General features: G+C 50.1%; 13 protein-coding genes across 13 annotated transcripts; 7 read left to right on the top strand and 6 right to left on the bottom strand.

Annotated features, from left to right (window-relative positions):
* Positions 1-24: 24 nt before the first annotated feature.
* On the bottom strand, positions 25-1,353 carry PENARI_c006G01219 (ketopantoate reductase family protein; the record flags this gene model as incomplete). Its single annotated transcript, XM_022630145.1, has 1 exon — positions 25-1,353. One exon carries the CDS (start codon positions 1,351-1,353, stop codon positions 25-27), a length of 1,329 nt encoding a protein of 442 aa, XP_022489806.1.
* A 312-nt stretch (positions 1,354-1,665) lies between these two features.
* PENARI_c006G05686 (Sas10/Utp3/C1D family protein) lies at positions 1,666-2,443 on the top strand (the record flags this gene model as incomplete). The annotated part of the gene is made up of 3 exons (XM_022630351.1): positions 1,666-1,846; positions 1,899-2,065; positions 2,117-2,443. 3 exons carry the CDS (start codon positions 1,666-1,668, stop codon positions 2,441-2,443), a joined length of 675 nt encoding a protein of 224 aa, XP_022489672.1.
* Positions 2,444-2,894: 451 nt separating this feature from the next.
* PENARI_c006G09561 (uncharacterized protein) lies at positions 2,895-3,565 on the top strand (the record flags this gene model as incomplete). The annotated part of the gene is made up of 3 exons (XM_022630546.1): positions 2,895-3,106; positions 3,216-3,468; positions 3,533-3,565. The coding sequence occupies 3 exons, from the start codon at positions 2,895-2,897 to the stop codon at positions 3,563-3,565; spliced, it is 498 nt and encodes a 165-aa protein (XP_022489762.1).
* A 487-nt stretch (positions 3,566-4,052) lies between these two features.
* PENARI_c006G02168 (UBX domain-containing protein) lies at positions 4,053-5,589 on the bottom strand (the record flags this gene model as incomplete). Its single annotated transcript, XM_022630193.1, has 5 exons — positions 4,053-4,097; positions 4,152-5,157; positions 5,223-5,341; positions 5,393-5,445; positions 5,505-5,589. 5 exons carry the CDS (start codon positions 5,587-5,589, stop codon positions 4,053-4,055), a joined length of 1,308 nt encoding a protein of 435 aa, XP_022489938.1.
* A 200-nt stretch (positions 5,590-5,789) lies between these two features.
* Positions 5,790-6,933, top strand: PENARI_c006G03974 (cytochrome oxidase assembly protein SHY1; the record flags this gene model as incomplete). Its single annotated transcript, XM_022630276.1, has 4 exons — positions 5,790-6,030; positions 6,114-6,623; positions 6,677-6,782; positions 6,834-6,933. 4 exons carry the CDS (start codon positions 5,790-5,792, stop codon positions 6,931-6,933), a joined length of 957 nt encoding a protein of 318 aa, XP_022489913.1.
* An 85-nt stretch (positions 6,934-7,018) lies between these two features.
* On the bottom strand, positions 7,019-8,639 carry PENARI_c006G09121 (uncharacterized protein; the record flags this gene model as incomplete). The annotated part of the gene is made up of 5 exons (XM_022630521.1): positions 7,019-7,118; positions 7,168-7,704; positions 7,759-8,182; positions 8,249-8,498; positions 8,556-8,639. The coding sequence occupies 5 exons, from the start codon at positions 8,637-8,639 to the stop codon at positions 7,019-7,021; spliced, it is 1,395 nt and encodes a 464-aa protein (XP_022489967.1).
* A 290-nt stretch (positions 8,640-8,929) lies between these two features.
* On the top strand, positions 8,930-9,974 carry PENARI_c006G01458 (uncharacterized protein; the record flags this gene model as incomplete). Its single annotated transcript, XM_022630157.1, has 4 exons — positions 8,930-9,260; positions 9,334-9,511; positions 9,572-9,723; positions 9,793-9,974. The coding sequence occupies 4 exons, from the start codon at positions 8,930-8,932 to the stop codon at positions 9,972-9,974; spliced, it is 843 nt and encodes a 280-aa protein (XP_022490028.1).
* A 365-nt stretch (positions 9,975-10,339) lies between these two features.
* On the top strand, positions 10,340-11,426 carry PENARI_c006G08316 (RNA-binding protein; the record flags this gene model as incomplete). Its single annotated transcript, XM_022630482.1, has 3 exons — positions 10,340-10,844; positions 10,905-11,133; positions 11,201-11,426. 3 exons carry the CDS (start codon positions 10,340-10,342, stop codon positions 11,424-11,426), a joined length of 960 nt encoding a protein of 319 aa, XP_022489845.1.
* A 577-nt stretch (positions 11,427-12,003) lies between these two features.
* Positions 12,004-12,973, bottom strand: racA (putative Rho GTPase Rac; the record flags this gene model as incomplete). Its single annotated transcript, XM_022630125.1, has 6 exons — positions 12,004-12,073; positions 12,142-12,374; positions 12,509-12,689; positions 12,753-12,811; positions 12,861-12,893; positions 12,941-12,973. 6 exons carry the CDS (start codon positions 12,971-12,973, stop codon positions 12,004-12,006), a joined length of 609 nt encoding a protein of 202 aa, XP_022489651.1.
* A 441-nt stretch (positions 12,974-13,414) lies between these two features.
* Positions 13,415-13,921, bottom strand: PENARI_c006G07754 (putative quinol monooxygenase; the record flags this gene model as incomplete). Its single annotated transcript, XM_022630457.1, has 3 exons — positions 13,415-13,562; positions 13,687-13,799; positions 13,865-13,921. The coding sequence occupies 3 exons, from the start codon at positions 13,919-13,921 to the stop codon at positions 13,415-13,417; spliced, it is 318 nt and encodes a 105-aa protein (XP_022489531.1).
* Positions 13,922-15,765: 1,844 nt separating this feature from the next.
* On the top strand, positions 15,766-18,061 carry PENARI_c006G12136 (transcription factor domain-containing protein; the record flags this gene model as incomplete). The annotated part of the gene is made up of 7 exons (XM_022630666.1): positions 15,766-15,843; positions 15,930-16,036; positions 16,098-16,424; positions 16,475-16,912; positions 16,962-17,227; positions 17,282-17,788; positions 17,844-18,061. The coding sequence occupies 7 exons, from the start codon at positions 15,766-15,768 to the stop codon at positions 18,059-18,061; spliced, it is 1,941 nt and encodes a 646-aa protein (XP_022489920.1).
* Positions 18,062-18,464: 403 nt separating this feature from the next.
* Positions 18,465-20,898, top strand: rgd1 (putative Rho GTPase activator (Rgd1); the record flags this gene model as incomplete). Its single annotated transcript, XM_022630400.1, has 9 exons — positions 18,465-18,629; positions 18,709-18,762; positions 18,825-19,431; positions 19,483-19,691; positions 19,743-20,250; positions 20,303-20,446; positions 20,503-20,597; positions 20,657-20,727; positions 20,787-20,898. 9 exons carry the CDS (start codon positions 18,465-18,467, stop codon positions 20,896-20,898), a joined length of 1,965 nt encoding a protein of 654 aa, XP_022489925.1.
* Positions 20,899-21,918: 1,020 nt separating this feature from the next.
* PENARI_c006G08335 (uncharacterized protein) lies at positions 21,919-23,085 on the bottom strand (the record flags this gene model as incomplete). The annotated part of the gene is made up of 3 exons (XM_022630484.1): positions 21,919-22,432; positions 22,502-22,606; positions 22,733-23,085. The coding sequence occupies 3 exons, from the start codon at positions 23,083-23,085 to the stop codon at positions 21,919-21,921; spliced, it is 972 nt and encodes a 323-aa protein (XP_022489847.1).
* Positions 23,086-23,402: the final 317 nt, after the last annotated feature.

Raw genomic sequence — 23,402 nt, 5'->3', positions numbered from 1 at the left:
GAACGATTACAACAGTAGTGCAGATCATTGAGGTTCCTCGCCATCAAACATGATATCCTCATGACTGAAAGGCACCTCAGCGCGGTCTCTCTGCGCTAGGGCAGTCGCTTTGCCGGTGATGAGATGCTTTATCATGTAGTTGAGTGCGCACTTAATACCCAATTCTTCACCACGACGCACAATATAGCCATTAAAGTACTCGATCTCTGTCGTCCTTCGGTTGTTGATATCCTGCAGCATGGAGCTTTCATTTCGAGCCGTCATACGCGCGATACTCACGACGTAGCGACGCAGGCGTTCTGCAGAGAAGCGATCTTCAATACCCGGGACGCCTTGCAGCTCAGGAAGAGCACATATCACAGCCGAGATCTCGAATAGCAACAATCGCATGACGCGAGTGTAGCTGAACGAGTAAAGGAGCTCGCCGTTGTTACACTCGCCCAATGCTGTTATGGGGTTGATGCAGCAATTGACTGCCAACTTCTCGAGTTGGTATTGGATAAGACCTGCCGGCGTTTCAGCTGTGGCAACCAAAGCCGGGGTCAAAGTCAAGAGCTGCATCAGATATTTTGTTGTTGGCGCCCATGATTTCTCGGCGTCAGGTCCTGTGAGATGTGCAACACGATGCCCAACGGGGCTGAGGATTGTAGTTCCGACTCCCATGTGGGCTATGCTGAATTGTTCTTTGCGGGTCAAGCCATGACTGAAGACACCCTGGATGTAATTGGGTCGTGTTTCGGGATCCGGGAAAACCTTTTGGTTGAGGATATCAATCACGCCCATACCATTGTGGATAAAGCAAACAGTTGATTCAGGCGTCAAACGGTGAGCTATTTCTTCCATAGCAAGCACCGTATGGTGGGCCTTGGTGCATACAATCAGGTTCTCAATAGGACCAGAAGCTTCCGGGTTGAAGAATGGTGACTTTGTCCCGCCCGGACCCCGATCGTGCTTGGAAGGCGCTGGGTACCAAGTTCCATTAGGGTCCACTACTTCAACGTCGAATCCCTTCTGTATATTGTCCATGCCATGGATGCTCACGGCAATACTTTCCTTGCGTTGACGGTAGGCATTGTAGAGGAGATTGTTGTGCATACACAAGGTGATGGGCGGTGGGGAGCTTCGAGCAGCCAGAGAGTGAGCAATGAATGATCCGACATTTCCAATGCCGAGGATATGTACTCGCCCGGATAATGGAGGTCCATTTGAGCCCCGATTTGCTTCTTCCGCGTCTTGTGCCCATGTTGAGGCGAATCGTGCCGTTGGTTCTCCGTAGACTTGGAGCCGCGATCCAAAACATGTTTCAAGGGTACTAGCTCGCCATAGCGAGCGGCATCGAAGGATGTGTTGCATCTCAAATCAGTTGGGGGGAAATCTCCCCAAGAACTGTGATGGAGCTCAAATGTTCAGAGGTCGGGATGAGGATTCGGCTGGAGGTAGTAGTTGAGCCCCAAGGCACTATAAGCAAGGCGAATAGATACGGAACCGGACAACCAACTGTCTGTTTAAAGGTAATTTAATATCCACGTACATTCGGCGATCTCAGATGCGCAAGTGGTCCCGAAATTCTCACCGCCCGTTCTACCGCCTACGTTGAGCCCGACCTATTTTTTTCCTGGTATCAAGTAATTTCTCATCAACACCACACTCTCCAGGGCTACCACCATGGACCCAACAAACCTGCTACCGCTGCTTGAGCAGCTGGACGACAATGTTGATGACTTGGAAGAAGTCCTGCAGCCACTTTTGGCCACTTCCTTGGCCAAAAGCTCAAACAAATTGCCAGTCATGGACAAGGCCAAACTTCACGTGTTGATCACCTACACGCTCGAGTCACTAATATTCTGTATGCCAAACTCAGTTGCTTTTAGGATTTCTGATACTAATGACTGGACCAGCTTATCTACGGCTTCATGGAGTTGATGCCAAGCAGCATCCTGTGTTCCGGGAATTGACTCGTGTCAGGCAATACTTTGCAAAGATCAAGGACCTGGAGACCGAGCCCGAACAGCGCTCTATGACACTCGACAAGGAAGCTGCTGGCAGATTCATTAAGCACGGCCTGGTGAGTACCAATCTGGTTCAGATGCCTATGATAGTTGCTAACACTCTACAGTCTGGTAATGATAAGTACGACTTGGAACGGGCAGAGAAGCAAGCCAAGGAAAGAGCCCAGGCCGAATTCAAGGCTGCTCAACTTGCCCGGAAGAACGCCGCAGCTGCGTCACAATCCAACGACCAAATCGACAAAGATGAATCCGAGGAAAAGACCGACGAAGCAGCAGCAAAGTATCAAAAGAAGATCCACAAGAAAAAGAAGGAAGACAAACTAATAAGCAAGGGCAAGATAGAACGCAAGGGCAGCAAGGCAGACCGATCTGAAGAGAAGAAGGAACGCAGACAGAAGAAGGAGGAGTTCCGGAAAGCTCGAAAGGCCCAATGAGTGTTTTCAGACCACCATGAATGGTCCATGTACTACGAGACGCGCGCATGTCTCCATGATTCTAGATACCCTTCCATAATGGAAACTGCATTATGCTTTAACATTATTCATGTAAAGTCTTCTTGCAGACCTGACCAGCTCATTCTCGGTCTCAACTATATCTCGCTCATTCCAGAATAGCATGACGTATAGAGAAGTGAATTGCATCTCGGAAAGACCTCGGGATCTCCGTATACTCCGGCAGCCGCAGGGATATCCCCCATGTCCGAATCCACGTGATATTTGTTCTTACGTAATCACATCCACCAATTAGCATCCACAGAATTTGCATCGGAGTTTGCCTCGCTCGCCGAACTTACTCATCTTCTAGCTTGTTCTTTCTCCACCAAACTTATACTTATACCACCTTCAGATCTCTACCTATCCCAACAATCCACACACATCTATCAAAATGCCTCGTCAACGCCGCGGTGCCGCTCCTACCCCTGCGCGTAGCGCTCCCTCTCGCCCTACCGCCGCTCCTGCTCGCCCGGCCGCTCCCACCCAGCAGCAGTCGCAGCCTCACTCGACCGCCGCCCACCCCCCTCAGGCCCAGCAGGCTCCTCCCATGCAGCAGCAGAGTGCCGGCCCCGGTCTCTTCGGCCAGATGGCCTCCACCGCTGCGTAAGTACCAATCCCGGCTTTGAGGCCTTTGTTCAGCCTAGTCCCGAGAAAATCCGGGGTTAGACTCATCGTTTTTCGGCAAATTGCTAACATGCATTTTCTGATATAGCGGTGTTGCTGTCGGTTCCTCCATCGGCCACGCCATCGGTGGCTTCTTCGGCGGCGGTTCCAGCGCCCCCGCTGAGGCCCAGCAGGCTCCCCCCGCTCAGTCCCAGGCCATGGACAGCGGTCTCTACCAGAGCAACGCCAGCCAGACATCATACGAGAACCCCGCCTGTGAAGTTGACGTCCGTAACTTCCGCAACTGCATGGATGAGAACCAGGGCAACCTCGGCATCTGCGGTTGGTACCTTGACCAGCTGGTATGTTTACACTTTGCCTCGGCTTTTTCCTTTTTATATTGTTTCGTATGCTAACTCCATGCAGAAAGCCTGCCAGGCTGCCGCCAAGCCTTACTAAGTGTTTTAGATCTCTCTTGACTCTTGGTGTGCTTGATTGGAAAGACAGATACAGTTCTATCTAGTAATATGTGATGGGAATATTCGGACTTGATCGTTCGTAGACCACCTATCTTTTGCATAGCGATCTTCACATCGCCTCTTTGTACTCTATACCATCTCTCCTCGATAAGGAAATAAACATTTGATTGTAACTTTCACAATCAAAAATTGAATGCATGACACCAAAACAACACACTCTTCTTTTCCCTTCCCTTGATAGTAGAACCCTAATACCATTTGTTGGAGCCTATGCTATACCAGGTAATATTGTATAAGATCCTAACAGCATGGACAAGCTTGTGTATTAAAGCGGCTCAATTTACAGCTCAAAGCTAACCCCAAGTATGTAAATGTCATCGTACAGTGCGCTACAGCTAACCCAATCCATCAACGCCATAGAAAATCATCAATACAAGAATTTTGAGAAACAGCCTATGTGCTGGTCCTCATTTATCCTTCCCATCTTGGTTATTCCGCGGCTCGAAGTTCAACTGAGAGAATGTTAGCAAATCTACACCAAAAGGATTGCGTTAGACATCACAAACCTGGTTCCCATTATAGAGCTGGCTATCACCACGCTCATTCTGCTGGTCTCGCAAAGTCCGAATGTTAGGCCCCGGATTCCTGGTACGCGGATTGCTACCAGGAGCTGGAGAGGAGGATGTAGAGGGGCCTGCGTCGTTGGCTGGTGCGGATGAGCCATATCCAAGGAACGAGCCTACAAGCCCCGTTGCAGTGCTGGCAGCAGAGGAGGCAAGATTGTAGACGGCGGAAATGCCACGGACTGGCAAACTACCAGCTGTCGAATAGGCCTCCGTGTATGTGGACACTGGGACCATGACTAGATTTGCCGTAGAACCAATACCTAAGTTCTGAAGAGTCTGAGACTCCTGTGTGACGGAGAGCGTTTCGTTGGGGAGGGGGTTTAGGATATGCTTGAGGTTGTAGGGTCGGTTGTCTCCTTCCATCTGTTGGTCAAGCCAGGGTCGCACATCGTTTCGAATGCTCTGGGTGGGTTTGAAGCTAGACCGCACGGAGCTCCCGTCAAAAAGGCGTACTTGTAGCCGGTATTGGGTTGGGGGTCCCCGAGGAATTGCGGGTTTCGGTTCCGAGGGCTCGCTGGGAGCTGCGCTCTTCTCGGCACCATTGTCGGTAGGCCTTTGAGATGCCGGTGCTTTGCCTTTATCTTTCTTATACTGGGGTTTGACTTGTTCCTTGATATCTTTTGCGGGCTGGCTGCTCTGGGAAGCAGAACTTGCGGGTGATGCATCTTTCTTAGGAAGCATAGTGGTCATCATTCGCTTCTTTATGGCAGCTTCACTGCCCTGTTTAGGTGCAGACCGTGCAGGACTAGCACTAGGTGGCACTTGAGCCTGGGGCTGGGGAGTCGCTGGCGTAGGTGAAGGACTAGCTGAACTTGCAGGAGCAGCATTGACCTGTGATTGCGGCGCATGGGTTGGCGCACTTTCATCTCCCAGAGCCACAAGCAATCTACTGCGGAAGTCCTCCTTCGAGACGTCTGGCCCAATATATTCCTTCAACGTGCCGTTCCTGGAGGCGGGTTAGTTCATGCCACAGGAGGGAAACAGTCCCGTATTGAGATAATAGGCACGCACTTAATGAGTACCACTGTTGGGAACTTCGAGACCGGACAAAAAGAGGCCAGGAATCCAGCTTCCTGTGAGCCTGCCGTCAAGCGCAACACAACGGCTTTAGCATTGAGTGCTTCCGCAACCTGTATAGGGGGTCAGAAACGTGAGGCCATGGTTGCAGCAGGCAAGCATACCTCCTCTTCAGTAAAGTAGCTATCCTCCCATGTAGAGCTCAACTCCGAGTCATCTGTATCCGCGTTTGAAGATCAGCGACATGTCACTCAATGCGGGGAGAAACCAACCGACCTCGTACAAAACAGGTAACCGCCTTAGCATCTCTAACTGCGAGAGCAATTCCCTCCTGAAGGGATCCTTGATAAAAAAGCGTCATGATCGCATCCCTGTACCGTTGTAGAAGTAACAGATGCGAAGAAGAGCTAGTGCGGAGAGTACAACTATAAGGTTGGGGAAGCCCACCGCCTAGAGACCTCCGATCCCGAAATCCCAACTGCCGCTCACCAGACTCGCCTTTTTTTGTTCTCGCTACTAACACCTCAATCGCTCTGCACATTCTCCCCTGAAGCCGTCAGTATGCGGCCGATTTTCTCCGTTATACGGAAATCCGCCACGGGGGCTTGGGCATCCCCGACTCGGACTGTGCGAAGCGCTCAACTACGCTCGAAGCTGGACTCTATCTGCGCCAAATGCCGTGGGCAGCAATTCCGTCAGATATCGCAATCGCGTCAGCTGGCTGAGAGTCTGAATATTGTGGATCACCCCGCCAAACTTGTTCGCGTCAATAAGAAGCATGGGCCTGGTCTGATCATTCTGGGTATGTTCAATGCTATCTGCTTCCTAGAACAAAGTCCGTACCCAAGAGATTCACTGCTAACAGATGCACTTAATCGTTTATAGCTCTTATTCCTATCATCTCATTTGGCCTGGGAGCGTGGCAGATACAGCGTCTGGACTGGAAAACCAAATTGATCGCCAAATTCGAGGACCGTCTCGTTAGACCACCTCTCCCGCTACCACCCCGAATTGACCCGGATGCGATCTCAGAGTTCGATTACCGCCGTGTCTACGCTACCGGTCATTTCCGACATGACAAGGAGATGCTGGTTGGACCCCGCATGCACGACGGCGAGGATGGATTTGTGGTTGTTACGCCACTCGAGCGAGAGGGACAGAGCACCGTGCTTGTGAACCGGGGCTGGATTTCTCGGAAATTGCAGAACCAGAAGGACAGACCTCAGGGACTACCACAAGGGGAGGTCACGGTTGAGGGCCTACTACGAGAGCCTTGGAAGAAGAACATGTTTACGCCAGATAACAAGCCGGAGGATGGAAAGTTCTACTTCCCTGATATTAATCAGATGGCGGAGTTGAGTGGCAGCCAGCCTGTTTGGATTGAGCAGACTATGGGTAAGATGCATGATTGATCATCTAAGTAATGCGTGACTGACGACTTCCCCCAGTGCCTGACCTGGTCGAATCGTATGATCGTGAAGCCAAGGGCATTCCCATTGGTCGCGCTGCAGAGGTCAACCTGAGAAATAACCACTCACAGTACATTTTCACATGGTATGTTGAGTCATTTTCTGAACGTGGTAATATGTTGCTCACGCTCTGCAGGTTCGGTCTGTCTTTCGCTACATCTGTCATGATGTGGATGCTCATTCGGAAGAAGCCCAACGAGGCAATGCGCCGAGTGCGCCAGAACCGAAACTGGTAATCGGCGTCTTGAATGTCGTCCTCATCTTTGCATAATTCATTGGTGTTTGGGGGCGTTTGTTTTATGGAGCTTTAGCTTTGGACATTCATGGTGGCATGGCCAATCTCATGTCTTGCTGAAGCTCTTTGGGGAGATGTTTCTGGGCGAGGGAAAACACGGTCGTTGAGCTGTTGATATGGCGTTGTCTGGGAAAGTCAGTAATTGGTCTGCGAAAAGTTCTTTACGGGCACTGACCTCCTCAATAATGCCGTGACATCACTCTCGTCAATGGTCTTCCGTCCTGCATGCTTCGAATAGGCGGCCAAGTCTTGGCTCGCTTGCTCAAAGTACCACGCGGATGCTTGCTCGATTGCGGCCAGTGCAGCCTTGTTGATTTTCGTCTTTGAGCCTCCCTTCGAGTGTGCAAAGCGAGTGGCCAGCTTTTTGACCACGCCTGCAGGCAAGTTTGGCACAGGAATTCCGTGTCGCGAAATCTTCTTTTCCTTGGTTTCGGTGGGAACATTTTCATCTCGCAATCCACCCCCGACAATTCCAGGGCTTTCGCTGGGAGACGCTGGGGGTGCAAGGTCAAGTCCGAAATCGAAACCACCACCGGCATCGTCATCATCTGATGGTGCTTCAACTGTCTCAAGTGGCTGAACGTCCGCAGCGGACAGCTGGAAGTCGTCAAAGTCGTTCACGTTGTCGTCAATCGGATCCTCGAGCGGAGCGGCAGCAGGAGATGGAAAGTTGAGATCAAAGTGGAATCGGCCCAGGTCTTCCGTCTCTCCCCTATTTGTGATATTAGCATCTGTAACATAGATAATCCAACTCGTGTATACCCACCCTCTATCAAAATCGGCCCCGCTCATCATTGTATCCTCTCCACCTTCCTCGCCAATGACGCCGGTTTCGTCTGCATCATCGCTGTCATATCTCGTCTCCCCGAAATCCTCACTAATTCTGCCAGTAGCTCGGCTCATCATCGATAAACGATCCCGATCTCTAATACTCGTGTCCCGAGGATACTCGACAGATCGATATGTAATATCCATATCCTCTTCTCCGAGGGCAAGAGACATCCGAGGTGGGCGCATTTCAGGACTTGCGTCTTCGTCTTCTTCCTCACTCTCCTGGATAGGCAGCGATAACCTCGGCCGCTCCATCTCCGGTTCGTTGTCTAGCTCTTCAAATTCATCCTTCGGCTCTTCAACGGGCTCCGGCTTCTCCTGAGGCGAGGACTTGATAACTTTGGAAGTAGAAGCGAGCGCTGATGCCGACATACTAAATCAGCAACCTTCCTCGCACATCCAGTGACATTGAGGTTCTTTCTTACCTCTTCCTAAGTTCCGGAGAATATCAAAAGTAGTCTCTCGCTGCATTCGGCCACTTCGTCGTCGATCCCGACCAGGTGTATTAGCGGCGCGCTGTTGCCTGGCATGAAGTCCGTATGGTGTTGCGGGTGCGCCCACGCCCCGAGCACGCGGTGTGAACCGAGAGGCTGATCGTTGGGCGGATGGAGTGGCTGCGGTGATGAGTCGACTTGGTGTCAGCGGGTAGCGCGTGTGACTGGGTAAGCGCTGAAGCTGTATCGATAATATCAGTGATGCTCTGCGCCCTTAACATCAAATTGCACAACTCACTCCTGTCAGTGTTGTATCTCCTGATGGCGTACTTATCCCGGGTGAGATGCGCCGACGCGCGTTTGGGGTAGCGGTAGTAGCCATTCTGTCTGATTTCTCTCAGTAGTGTACAGCTACTTCATGCAAGGTTTATCAGACTGCATATAGTATCATCAGGGTGGCAACAGCACAAGTGAACACCAAGCAATGAATACAAGACTGAGGTTTGTCGCGTCAACAACAATTGCGGGCCAAGGCCTGGGCGGTGGGTCCTTATCGATAAGACTGGCTGAATCAGCCGGCTTTTTTTTCGCATCGAATTGAGCTTCGGCTTTCCCAATTGAACATTGAGATTATTTGCATTCTGTCTTGAATACTCTGTGAATATCGCAAAAATGCCCGACGCAGTTGCCTCCACTGGGCTCTCTGACAAGCTCCAAAACAAGCGCAAGAGACAAGCCGACGATTCTTCCAAGCAAGAACAGCCCGAGGGCGCTGCTACCAACGCCGAGGGCTCAAACAAGAAGAAGCAGAAGAAGAACAAGAAGAACAAGAAGAAGCCTGATCAAGATGGAGAGCAATCAAAGAAGCAGGAAGACAAAGAGGGCATTGACGATTCGATTGGCAAGATGGATGGCCGTTTGCTAGGCGACCACTTTGCGCAAAAGGCCAAGAGACTCGACAAGCAGCTGTCTGCTGTTGAGCTCAGTGATCTCTCTGTTCCTGGTACGTATACATATTGTCTTTCTATATGGCAGTGGCCAAGGGTTCTCTAGACTAGAAATCTAACCTGCTACAGATTCCGCCTTCCTCGATACCTCTTCCTTTACCGCCGCCAGAGATCTGGACCAACTCCCCGACTTCCTCAAGGCATTCAGTCCCAAGGGTACTGATCTGTCAAAATCTTCCGAGCAGAACGGCACGCCACATACACTGGTTATCTCGGGTGCTGCTCTGCGGGCAGCTAATGTTGTCCGGTAAGTGGACAGACAGTCTTTGAATTATTAATGAAAATAATACTAACAATATATCCCCAGCGCCCTCCGCTCTTTCCAAACCAAGGAGAGCATTGTAGGAAAGCTATTCGCAAAGCACATCAAGCTCGAAGAAGCGAAACAGTTCTTGCAGCGTGCCCGTAGCGGTATCTGTGCTGGAACACCCACCAGGATAGCCGATTTGATCGAGTCTGGTTAGTTTTCTCATTTGCTATGAGCAATCGTTCTGGTCTGTCATACATATACTAATTGTTAATGTTTAGGAACTCTCAAGTTGGATGAACTGGAGCGCATTGTCATTGACGGATCACACATTGATCAGAAGCAACGGGGTATCTTCGACATGAAAGAGACGCATATGCCACTGCTGAAGCTGCTTACTCGACCGGAAGTGAGCAAGCGCTATGGGGCGTCCAAGAAAGGCGTTAAGATCTTGGTGTTCTAATGTAGCAGACGGCTAATGATGATTGATTCTGCTTTTCTGGTCTTTTGATACCTAAGAAGCTTAAATATATGCATTATACTGTCTCCCAACATGTTTCGTAGAAACTAACGTTAAATGCGATCTATAAAAGTTGATGTCCTTATCGGGAAAGGTTGACCTTCACCGCCTCCCAGGTACGCGGCAAAAATTTAATTTCACTTTTCTCTCCGCCCGATTTTTTTGGAGCTTGAGTCTCGCTGCACTGCAAAGTTTCTCCACCTCTTTGTTTGCTTTTTCGAAGATCAGCCGGTTCAGATTTACTCGAACCTACATTTTATCCCACCATCGAAGCATTTAATCACAAGTCTTCCGACACAACAGACACAATGGGTGACAAGCGCAAGCTCGTTCAAGATGAGGTCGTTGAGCCCGAGGGCAAGAAGATGAAGAAGGACAAAAAAGAGAAGAAAGAAAAGAAGGAGAAGCGCAAGTCGCGCGATGTGTCCGAGGACGTTGCTGTCGAGACCCCAGCACAAGATGAAGTGAAGAGTGATAAGAAGGAGAAGAAGGAGAAGAAGCAGGAGAAGGACCGCAAGGAAAAGAAGGAACGCAAGGAGAAGAAGAAGGGCAAGACCAGTGCCGATGAGCCTCCTGCTGCTTCCGAGGACGCCATGGATGTGGATGAGACTCCCGCCGAGAAGAAGGAAGAGAAGAAGGAAAAGAAGGAAAAGAAGGAGAAGAAGGACAAGAAGGAGAAGAAGGAGAAGAAAGAGAAGAAGCAGAAGTCCGAGGAGCAGCCCGCAGAGGAGCCCGCAGCTGAAGCTCAGGCTGAAGAGGAAGCCGAGGAGGCTCAACAATCCGGAAAGGCCGCTCGCTTCATCTGCTTCGTCGGTGCGTTACACCAGGTTAATCATCCAGCACCAACGTTAGCTCTAACCAAATGACATGCAGGCAACCTCCCCTACTCCGCCAACCACGAGTCATTGACCAAGCACTTCGAAAAGAACCCACCAGCCACAGTCCGTGTTGCAACAAGAAAAGAAGACCCCAAGAAGTGCCGCGGCTTCGCCTTCATCGAGTTCGACAACTACGACCGCATGAAGACCTGCCTCAAGCTGTACCATCACTCCAACTTCGACGACGGAAAGTACCCGCCTCGCCGGATCAACGTCGAACTGACGTGAGTAACCCTAAATCACATTCAAACATGACCATGACCATGCGCATACACTAATGCACAACCACAGTGCCGGCGGCGGTGGCGCCAACTCCGAACACCGCAAAGCCAAGATCCAGGCCAAGAACGAGAAGCTGAACGACGAGCGCTCGCGCCAGGCTAAGGAGATCAAGAAGGACAAGAAGAAGTACGAGAAAAAGCCTGCTGCTGATACCTCCGGTGCCAATGCCGTTGAGGTTCCTGCTGAAGATGATAAGTGGGCTGGCGTGCACCCTAGCCGGAGAGGTCGTCTCTAAGCGTGTCTCTTTCTTGGGAGGTATGTAATACCCAACTAAGACTGCTTTTGGGTACTTGAATTTCTCGTTGGAAGATCGCTGTACAGTGAAGTGTCTGGAGAAGGCTGGATGTTTTGAACGCCTTGGTATGCATTTTGTATTTTGTTCCATCCGCTTTTCTTTTCTTTTGTTCACAAAAGTACCATTACGTCTCTTTGTTATTTGGATACAAGATACCAATCTCATTGCTTATATTTTTGGGTTTGCGGCAATATCAATACGAGTGAGTATCTTTGTAACGTTACAATAAGCTTCAACTATGCGCCTTTCGAACCGTCTAGCCCATTCCTCCATGACATACTACCTACCAACTATAGTAGAATTTGGGAAAACACGCATAGATTTAAATAAACTATAAACATTGTCAAAGAGCGAAAGATATAGAGCAACAGGATAATTCCCAAAGAAGATAAACGGTTAATGGATTTCATCAAAACAGAGGCCGAAACAGCCTCCAATTACCCAGACGCCGTATTAACTATATATTATTCATTATAGCATACGAAGAAAATGGGAGAGACGAGTCAAGCCAAACGCTCTACAAGATCATGCATTTGTTGACTCCCTTCCTCCCGGATTTCGTAGCAGGACGGGGGTTGAGAACGGCCCTGGAAAGATGATAGAGTTAGGAACGGGTTCATCGTGTGTTTTCTGGTTTGTAGAAGGACTGGCATACCGGATGGCTTCGTCGAACACGCTCTTCAGGTTGCGTTGTGTCAGCGCCGAACACTCGAGGTACTTATGTGCGCGAATCTCCTTGGCCACAGCCAGGGCTTGTTCGTACGAGACGGTCTCCATCTTGCGTGCTCGGAGGGCTTCGACGGTGTTGCGGTCGTCTCTCAGGTCGAGCTTGGTGCCGACGAGGATGATGGGGACATTGGGGGCGTGGTGTTCGATCTCGGGGAACCACTAATTGTTTGGTAGAGTGAGTTACATGTCCAAATTAGGGGAAATATAAACAGAACTCGGGGGTGTGGGTGCGGATGTGGGTGCATGTGCAGAGGATCCCCATGGATGTGTAGATTCTAGGGCCAGATCCGTACCTTGGCTTTGACGTTATCGAATGATGGAGGGCTGACGATGGAGAAACAAATGAGGAAGACGTCGGTTTGCGGGTAGGATAGCGGTCTGAGGCGATCATAGTCTTCTTGTCCGGCGGTATCCCACAGTCCCAGGCTGATTGGCCTGCCGTCCACCATTACACTAGCCGTGTAGTTGTCGAAGCTGTCCTGGCATCAATGTCCGGTTCGATAGAGCGTTGAGGATGAGGGGTAGGTGGGCACGTACACAGTAGGGATGTACTCTCCCGGGAAGGCATTCGTCGTATAGGAGATGAGAAGACATGTCTAAGACCGGTCAGAGTCATTGTCGATTGGACAGAGGGTGTAGACTTACTTTGCCAACTGCTCCGTCACCAGTCACCACGCACTGGATCTCAATTAGCGCATCCCTAGGAGTGGGCGCGATCTACCCACCTTCAATGATTGAGTTGCCGGACCCGTCGCCATGTGCGCGAGTTTAGAAGAACAAATTCCAGCGATAAGGGTAGGACACGGGGTATCTGGGTTGTTATTAGCCTCAGGGGAACAGCTGAAGCTAGGAGGTCGGAGCTCGGGAAAAGAGGGGGGGAGTGTGGAGACCACGTAAGAAATAAGATATGAAGGGAGTTAAGAGATACTCACCTAAGGAAATCAAAGGCTTGGAAAGAAGTTGAGAAAAGAGAGAAAGAGGAGAAAATAGGGAAAGGCGATCGGATCACTAGCCCCCTCTAAAGAGATCCCCCACTGTGTCGAATTCGCTATATTTAATTGTGATAGGATCGAATTCTGGAATATCAACCCAATAGAGTCCGAACAAAGGCGCCTAAATCGTCTTATGCATGTCTCTATTTATATCCCGTTCTGTCAGCTGATATAGGCTATTGGAACCTATGGTGAGAAGTTTTGGATCTACAGTCGCGACACTCCCCTCCAACCACCTAAGAATCCACCCGCCTTCAGCTCCGTCGGTTTCGCCAACAAAGCGGGCAATTTGCCCGCGAATTCCCGGAAATAGGGTGCCTTCATGTGGGCCTGCACTGCCGCTTGGTGTTTATACCTAGAACGGATCAGGACTGGGTGGCAAGAAAATACTTGTATAATGTAGAAAAATGTAGAAAAATGCCGAGGCACGGTCACCCTCAGGGGAGGGTGCTATAGGGTCCACGGAAGGATCGGCTTACCTCTCAACCACCACGATCTCGTTGGTCTTCTCGATATGGAATGCGTAGTAGAGCAGGGTATCTGGTTCGTGTTCTTGAACCTGTTTGGTGACTGCGGATACGAGTGCTGCCACCTGTGATATACCTTGTGTGAGATGTTTGGCCCGCCAAGATATAGAGAGAGACGGGCTGAGCTGACCTCTGCGAAATTCTCTGGCTTTGGCGTGATCACTGCGGTGACGTTGATTTCGGACATTGTGGAATATGAACGGGAATCCGGAGTATGAATATGAAGACTGTTCAAGTGTTAGTCAATGGATATGGGAGATAATAAAGCCATGAGGACAGCCAACCGTTGTAGTATATGGAGGTATAACAAAATGGGTTAGATATCAAACCGCTGTTGTAGGGCAGGGCTTAAATATGTACAGTAGGTACAATGCGGATCATATAATCCACATTGACCTCGGGCCATGGCAAGTGGGTCTAGACGTGCAGATGTGCCACATTTGATCATATTATACACTGGAGGTAGTTCCGGAACTTCTCTCACCAGGAGCAATATCTATTTTATCAACTTATCGCACATGTAGCAGTGTTCCTCTTCTGCTTTCCGTTTGCCGTGATCTCATCCTGCTCAACCTTCGTCCCGATATTGTTCTATAAAACCATCCTAGAGCATGCGCATTTCTACCATGATGGCGCTGTAGGTAAAGCCAGCCATCCTCTTATTGATTACCTCATTGGGAAACCAAATGATCTGCAGTATATATCTTTCCCTGTTGAGGCAGCGGTGGCTGAGGTCCAAGGTTGTTACTCATCTAGATCCTAATGATATGATGAATGGAAGTCATAAAGAGAAGAGGGAAACAAACAGTGGGGATATCATTGAGCTAGAAATGGGGTTTGGGATCTGCTGGGTATTTCTACCCGGCAGGGCCTCTTCCCGGTATATATCCCGCTGTTGTGATAGCTTCCTGGCATCCTGCGGGTTCGGCAACTGTTCTAGATAGTGAGGAGCTTCCCAAAACACCTCTCAAAGGGCCTGCATAGCACCCTCGTATGGAAACCCCCGAGGCCATAGGGGAATTCATTCCCCCCTTTCGTTCGATCAACGTGTTCATCAACGGCATAAGGGGCTTCATTCGTGAGCTATCGTGTCTGCCAGAACGCGACGGTTCTGGCTAACTTACCAGTACGCACTCACTGCGACGCTCCGGAGAAGTACCGACATTTCTTTGACCGTGAGCCACCGAGGGAGACGCATTTCGGAGGATCTTCTTCCGTCTTGGATACATCTCTTCCATAACCTAAAGCAGCGTACGCAGACCTTTGGTATGTGTGGATCACCCATAGAACTAGATGCCGAGACACTGGGCGATGGGGTATTTCGGATTGGGCCGTCCCTCCAGTCCGGCTCAGACCAACCTCCAAGCCTTTCACCATCTATTGGGGTGTTGCGCTCGGGGCCCAGTCGCCGAAGTGTCACTCGTCATAGTTCCACTGGCCATAGTTTTACTCGCCATTTTGTCCATAACTTTGGCGAGGGCGTCCACACACTTTGCCAATTCAAGACAAGCCCCGGATACCGCCCGTGCCGCCTGCATAAAGTCCTTAATGTTTGATTCACTCATGTCCCTTTGTGGGGGATTGTTGACACTGGGTTGGAAGTGACCACGGGTTGAGTTCATTATATCGCTTCGCAGGAAATGGCTGTCACGGCCGAATTGGAAGGCTTCACGGTTTGGATCCATTATACCGTTCCGTGGGAGATTGTTGACGGAAGGTGGAGCCCCAAATTTATAGAAATTATAGATGGCCTTAGGCAGCAGCTGAATCAGCTATCGCCGAGATTCGCGTCACCAGATAAACCAATCACCATCGTCCCTTAGCACATAACAACCCCACTTCCCCCTTCAGCTGCCCCGATTTCTCCGATTTCCGGACTCACGACCTCTCACATTTGGCGGCTTTATACTGGACTGCAGGCTCCTCATGGACTTGGGGTATCGGAACATTCTGGCACCGGGGCCAAACTACCCTCCCGACTTTCGGTCCACCTTACCCCGGCCTCTGCAGAGAAGTTCAGAATCTTGCGAGATGGAGAAGACCCCGCCTGTCACGGGCAAACGCCGAGGTGGTAGCCGGAAAGCCTGTAATGAATGTAAGCAGCAAAAGGTGAGCCACATGCATTGCCCCAATTACTACTCAATGCTTTCCCCAGTTTCTGGCTGTTTCAGTTCCACCCCGCTGATGCCTGATAGTTGCGATGTGATATTGTTCAAACCCCGGCTGCGTCTTGCTCGCGCTGTCGCAGGCTGGGGATAGAATGCAAAATCGAACAGTCTTTCAAGCGAATTTCCAAGAGAAGGTATTTATATACATTGTTTTCCATTCTGTGTTTTTGTATCTCTTATTGATTCGATCTACAGGCACAATGCTGAAATGGAAAAGGAGATTGCAGATCTCCGACGCCGTCTTGGAAACGGTTCAGATCTTGAACAGACAGCAGAGCAAGAACTTCATGAGTCCCATGGAGGTGATGACTTGTCTCGGTGCTCAGAGGACGTCTTTGCCCGCCGGGACTCTGCTGCAGTTGACCGCTCACGACCCGTCTCAGTTCCAATTGAAACACATCCATCCGTAGCCACTCCGTTGACTATGAAGAGAGATGGTTCCATCATATCGCAAGATGAGGGCCATTGGAGGCTGGAGGATATCTCTATTTCCAAAGCTCGAATTGCTCGACTTTACGATCAGTATGGATTGGTTTCTCATTAGACCCGTATTGCAGCTAACATGAACCCAGGTACTTCACATATTACCACCCATTTCTCCCTCTACTAAACCCCCCAAAGCCACCAGAGGTGTATTTGCATCGTTGCCCTCTTTTAGCATGGACTATCATCTGTGTTGCAAGTAGGCGGTCTCCTTATGAGCCTGGTCTTCTAAGTGCACTGTCAGGGCCATTCAGCAGGCTGCTTTGGTCAACAATCACCAGCGTGCCGCAGGACTATCGAGTGGTCAAGGCGCTTTGCGTTCTATGTACTTGGCCTCTTCCAACGACAAGTCAGCGCACTGATGCGACCTTCATGCTCAGTGGCTTGATGATGCAAATTGCCATGCAACTTGGTCTGCACCGTCCAGTACAAGCTGAAGAGTTTACAACTTTCCGCATGGAAGTCCAAGGCGAAGCGCTGAAGGATCGATTACATACATGGGTCATTTGTAACATCGTGGCTCAAAAGTGAGTATATTCATTAATATCTGGTCAACCAAAGACTGACTTGAAACAGTGTTGCAACTGGTTATGGACAACCAGCAAGCACAATATACGACTGGGCTCTTGAGCCTGCATCTTTAAGGGATGCCGATTACCGTCTTCCCCATGACTTGGCTATCCGCCTTCGGATTGAGAAATTCTGTGATAGGGTGACCAAGGCTCTGTATAGTAGCAAACCAGAACCCGCAGAGTTCGTAAGCGTCGACAAGCTGGTGGTCGTGCAGATCCTTGAGAGTGAACTCAGAGAGATGGAAGTTGAATTTGGCAGGGACATCTCAGGTATGCGTGGAATCCCGATGCATCTAATGATTGGCTGATTCTAACATTTTTAAGCAATTAACCTCATCCACCTTCGTGCCGCTGAACTGCACTTCCGGTACTTCATGTTCTTGGGATCCAACGCCCGAGTCGACGACTTGACCAAACTATACCTTGCAACAACTTCCTTCCTCGGCCGTGTCCTCGATCTGGAAACATCGCCAGGCGATTTAATTGGCCACTCTACCAATTATATCCTTCAAATGATTGTATCGGCCGCGTTTGCGCTTATGAAGTTGCTGAAGAGTAGCTTCAGCCGACACATCGACTTCAACCATGGCAAGCTTTTGTTCAATGGCGCAATCTCAGCTATTCGCCGAATCAGCGTTATGGATCATGACCGTCCTATCCGTCTTGCGGATATTCTCGCTCAGATGTGGAATGCTACTAGCTTAGAGCCTGCTGAAGAGGATGCTTTACAGCTCAAGGTTCGCTGCCGCATGAGTATGAGCCATGTCTATGATACGGTCTGGCGTTGGCGACAGAGGTTCCGGCCTGTTAAAAGCTTTGAGGAGATGCAGGGTAAGATTTTTGCATTTTACCAAATTTTTCTATTTTGTTCTAACTTTTCTTTCAGCGGCTGCCATAGCGGCAAATCAAGATATCTCTACCACGACGAGACCCCTGACAAGGCAACAAGACAGCTCCCTCGAGGATTCATCTTTGATAATGCCTGCTCAGTTTGACGAAGGCGGCGCATTCTTCAGCGAAGCAGGGTTCTCAGAGGTGTTTGATTCCCTCAATTGGGTCTTTGATGGCATCCCCGACTCTTTTGTCGCACCACCAGTGCTATAGATCGATGTGCCGTTTTGCTTCGTACCATTGGCCAATGGTCTGTATAATTGTAATTTGATTCCTAGCGACGATACCAAACAAAAGTGATTTTATTTATATCTTGGTGGCTGTGCATTTAAAAACGGAGAATAACGTAGTCAAGCCCAACGAGGTAAAGATCGAATCCACTTAAGGTGTGGCTGACCCAGCATTACGTCTACTAGCAATCATTCTTGGGTAGAACCCGTTCGCGCCACTGCATGTTTCAGCCCAAGGTGAAACGCGCAGGCTCCAACATTCTTGTACCTGACCTCATCGCCCCTAACCCACCGCCAAGCATTTCAAGTTCCGGTGTCATTGCGGCCCGTGTTACTTCCCATCTCCCCTCCTGACACTACCCATACCACTTGAGACACCAGCTCCCATGTCGGATACAGCTCTACACGAACCCGCGCTACCTCAGCTCTCCGATGCGCCTCCCTCCAGTGCCGGTCGCTCGTCTCCCAGCCACCCCGGAGCCGAGCAGCCCCACGAGGAGGCCATCTCCGACGAGCTTAAAGCCCGCCTGGATAAAGTCATCTACTCCGATGTGAGCAGTCGCAAAAAGCCTCTTGAGGAATATCAATAAAATGAAGCAATTAGACTAACCGCGCTCGTGTCGCATGCAGATCGGCATCACCACTCTCCTAACTCGGCTCAAGCAAAGCGTAGCCTCCGCCAGGGTTCGTGGAACGCCAACAACCCCCAGAGAACCGATCGCAATTACTGACTATATACGCCGCAGGATTTCTCGACATTCCTGAAAAAGCGCGGATCGCTCGAGGAGGAGCACGCTCAGGGGCTTAGGAAGCTCTCCCGAGTGATCAACGATGCGGCGAACCGTACCGAGAACCGACAAGGAACATACAGCTCCAGCTATAAGGATATCCACCGACTGCAAGAGCGGATGGTCGACCATGGCCTCCAATTCGCCGTCTCCCTTCAACAGATGGCCGACGACCTGCACGAGCAAGCGGGTAACATCGAGCGCGGCCGCAAGCAATGGAAGCAGACTGGTTTAGCTGCGGAGAAGCGAGTCGTCGATGCGGAGTCTTTGGCTGAGAAGGCAAAGGCTAAATATGAGACTTTGGCTGAGCAGTACGACCGTGTTCGCACCGGTGATAAGCAGGGTGGCAAGTTTGGTCTGAAGGGCCATAAGTCTGCTGCACAGCATGAGGAGGAGTTGTTGCGCAAGGTTCAGAATGCCGATAGTGACTATGCGGCTAAGGTTCAAGCTGCTCAGGCTGCGCGCCAGGAGCTCGTTTCTACGCACCGACCTCAGGCTGTTGAGAACCTTCAGAAACTGATTAGAGAGTGTGATTCTGGCTTGACTTTGCAGCAGCAAAAGTTCGGTATGTTTTACTTATTTAGAGATTGGTTATGCAAATACTTATGGTTTGCAGCTTCTTTCAGTGAGAAATTGCTTCTCGGCCAGGGTCTCTGTGTCAGCCCTCTCAAGACTGATGGCAACACTGGGTCATTTGGTCCCAAGAGTCTTGCCGAAGTTGTGCGTCAGGTTGACAACCAGAAGGATCTCCATGAGTTTATCCTGAGCCACGAGGGCAACCCCGGGGCTGTGGCTTCTGAAGCGGTCAAATATGAGCGCCACCCCGTGAGTCTTCTAGACGCCCCCCAATTGCTTTCTTTATTAACGCAGTCAAAGACCCTTGGTGGAGGCGGTGCTGCCGCACCCCCTGCTCCCGCGGCGCCTTCGCAACCAAGCTCCCAGAACAAGGGCATGTCGACATTGCCGCCGGCGTTTTCCTCCCAGGCTAATCTGTCTTCACCCGCGCCCCAGCAACCACAGAGCGCTGATAGATTGCCTCAACAACCGCCCTATCCATCCCAACCAGATACCTTCTCCCCGCCCCCAGCAGGCCAGCAGCCGCCTTACCCAGTCTCAGGACCTCCTGAGCCTGCCCCCAAGGTCCAGGCGCCAATGGCAGGCCCTCCCCCAATGGAAAAGGGCTTCCAGTCGAATCTCCCTCCCTTGAAGCCAGTGTTTGGCGTTTCACTAAATGACCTGTACGCCCGGGATGGAACTGCCGTTCCGTTCCTTGTGTACCAGTGTTTCCAGGCCGTAGAGCTGTTCGGTCTGGATATGGAGGGTATCTATCGACTTTCTGGGAGTGCCAACCACATTAGCCACATGAAGGCTGTGTTCGATAATGGTGAGTTTGAAACAAGACCTTTGAGGCATGGCCAATATCTAACCTCAACCAGATTCCTCGCAAGTCGACTTTACCAACCCGGAGAACTTCTACCACGATGTCAACAGTGTTGCAGGACTCGCGAAGCAATTTTTCCGGGACCTTCCTGATCCTCTGTTTACTTCCCAGTATTACTCTCAGTTTGTTGACGCAGCTCGTAAGTGACATGCCATCAAGTCGTATAGAAACAAAAAACTTACCATGGAATAACAGGTATCGACGATGATATCCAACGCCGAGACTCGCTGCACGCCCTTATCAACAGCTTGCCTGATGCTCACTATGCCACTCTTAGGGCTATCATACTGGTATGGCACATCCAACTCAATATAGATACGATTACTCAGAGATACTAAATCCGCTGCAGCATCTGAACAAGATTCAAGAACACTACACCCAGAACCGGATGAACGCGGGCAATCTGGCTATTTGTTTCGGGTATGTTTCCACATCGCAACGCAACCTTCGCGACCAATTCATATACTGACTTCTCTTAGACCAACCCTCATGGGCGCCAACTCCGGCGGCAACATCGCCGACGCAGGGTGGCAAGTGCGAGTCATCGAAACGATCCTGAATAACACATTCCAGATCTTCGATGATGATTAGACGTATCGCCCCATCCGCCTGTTTCATATCATAGTCCAGAGCCCAGTGGTCACTCTATATTATGCGGTACACGAACGTCAGTCCACGGGCTCACGTCCTTATGTCCTTTCTTTGTTGCATCGATTTCCGGTGCCTCTAATGTCCCTCCAAAGTACATCCATCCTCCTTATGCTCTTTGCGTGTCATGTCGTCTTCTTATCCACACATCTCCATCTGCCGTGCGCATTCTATTCCTGTGTTTCAGTGATACCTTGCTATGCTACACATTAATACTGTGCTCATTGAACCTTCCTTGTACATATACATATTGTCCTTTTTCTCTTGCCTTACCTTATCTTGGTATTGGTATTGGTCTTGGTTTCATCCACCTCTACTCGATATTGTCAGTAACCAAGTCATCCAAATCCATGGCGCCGATGGTTTTGCGTAAAACGATATATCGTTGTATCCACTTGGTTTACTATCTTATATTTCTGTTCAAGATTGCGACGAAGATTACTGTAGTCTCTTCGTTGATTCGGAGTTAAGAGTCATGATTATGGTTATAGTTATAGCGGACAGAATTCTCGAAACAAGACATCAATATCATCTATAAGAAGTGAAGGCTTTGGTAAAAACATACGAAGTTCAATCCAAATAATAAACAGTGTGGCTATGGTACATGAGTGTAAATGCTTTCTATATAGTTTCCTTCGTGTGCCAAGGAGAGAAGACAGATACAGAACGGGCTTCTGTATCCAAGTTGTTGTGATGTTGTTAGGGTAGGGACGTGTAGTTGGTACAAACGTTAACACAAGCGATGAATGGAAGATGAAGTGCTGAAGTGCCAAACTTGAGCAGTAGCGATCCAGGTCCAAAATGAAGGCCAGAGATCAGACGATCCAAAAAGTATACAACTCGGGTTCGAGTCCCTGATTATAGATCCTGCAGGTATCCGCGTGTTCCCAGATCGGCGAGTTAGGGCATGCAATATCTGAAAAACAAGTCTAGGAGTCACGATTCAGACAAATCTCTCCGAACTTATTTCTTAGGTCCTGAGGACCCGTTCATCATGGCTTCCTTGATCTGCTCCATGCGCTCCATGGCCGACAAGCCCGGCGCGAAGTAGGGATCTTCCATAATCTGTTGCATGGTAGTCGGGGTAACATGGCCCCAAAGCATCCAACCATTATCTTTGCCGTTCCAGCGCAGGTTCTGGACAACGATATACTCAACGCAGTCCTGTTCCTTGGTGGAGACAAGAGTTTCCACGGGTTGGGCTCCTCTCTTGGGTTGTTCTACCTTGCTGGTGGCCATAGACTGGCGACTTGTGACGCGCACGACGATTTGGCGGATGCCGGAGTTGGCGAGTTCGGGGATGGATGTTGCACGGTCTGACATGACGCGGAGGCCGAGGAAGTTGGTGCTGGGCTTGCGCAGGTACTTGACCAGTGTCCATTCCAATTTCTCGGATGCGTCTCGGGCTTCGATTTGGCGGACTAGGCGTGTGGAGAGCCTCTCACAGCAGAATCGGCGGATCTCGGGAATGTTGCCTCTGAAAGTTTGGATGTTGGTTTTGGGTTCGAGGAATGGGATTCGGTGGGATGGGACAATGTATGCTTACTGGGCAAATGAAGTGTACATCTTTTCCATTAGCTGGGAGGCGATATGACGACGCTGCTTGAAGTTGAATGGGAAACTGTTCTCCCGCTTGCAATATTGCAGCAAACTGTATTATAGTTAAAAAAATATATTCTTTGCCAATGTATATGATGCATGCAGCGTTTGTTCAATGCGACAGCCACAAGGTAGACAAAGCATGCTGTTATAATTGTAATGTCGAGGAAAGACTGACCTGCCGTAGTTGGTGAACAGGGTCTTGAGCCATGTCCACTCCATGTGCAATCTGTCGCGCGGATGTTCAAAGATGGAAGGCCGATCCCTCCACAATGGCTTAACGAAAGTTCCGGGTAATATACCAATGTCATTTGGCAATTGATTCATCAGCATGTCCTTGGTGCGAGTCTTGAACGAGGGCTGAGACTGGGAGGGCTGGCGGAAGTTCATGGGCCTGCCAGCCAAGTTTTGAGACGTCTGTGAGAAGGACCGACATTGGTATGAACCAGCCGTACAGGATTGGGCGATGAAGGACCCAGACGGCACAATGCGCGCGGAGGTGCCCGTAGGCAATCGTAGTGTGGACGCCATGGCGAGTGGTTGCGTTGCGAAAGGAAGTGGTTCCTGGATGTCTAGGAAGCACAAAATCCGCGGAATTAGCGGTCACGTGAATCACTCCGCAAAGTCCCTGTCCAACACTTTAGATGAAGCTCGACCCTTCACAAGGTCCTAAGACCATTTACACTCTCCACTCTACCCACCGGCTTACTCGGTGCCATTTACAAACTGCCCAGTATTCAGTCATTAAACTGCCCCCGGAGCAAAGACACCGCCCGCTATCGACTGGGTCCCATCTCTGCCCGATTAGGGGAGCCACAAACAACTTGAAAACACCTAGTCTTTTCAAG

Source organism: Penicillium arizonense (assembly GCF_001773325.1).
Source record: "Penicillium arizonense strain CBS 141311 chromosome Unknown PENARI_contig006, whole genome shotgun sequence".
In the NCBI taxonomy this organism is placed as follows: domain Eukaryota; kingdom Fungi; phylum Ascomycota; class Eurotiomycetes; order Eurotiales; family Aspergillaceae; genus Penicillium; species Penicillium arizonense.
This window is presented reverse-complemented; position numbering and strand designations above follow the sequence as displayed.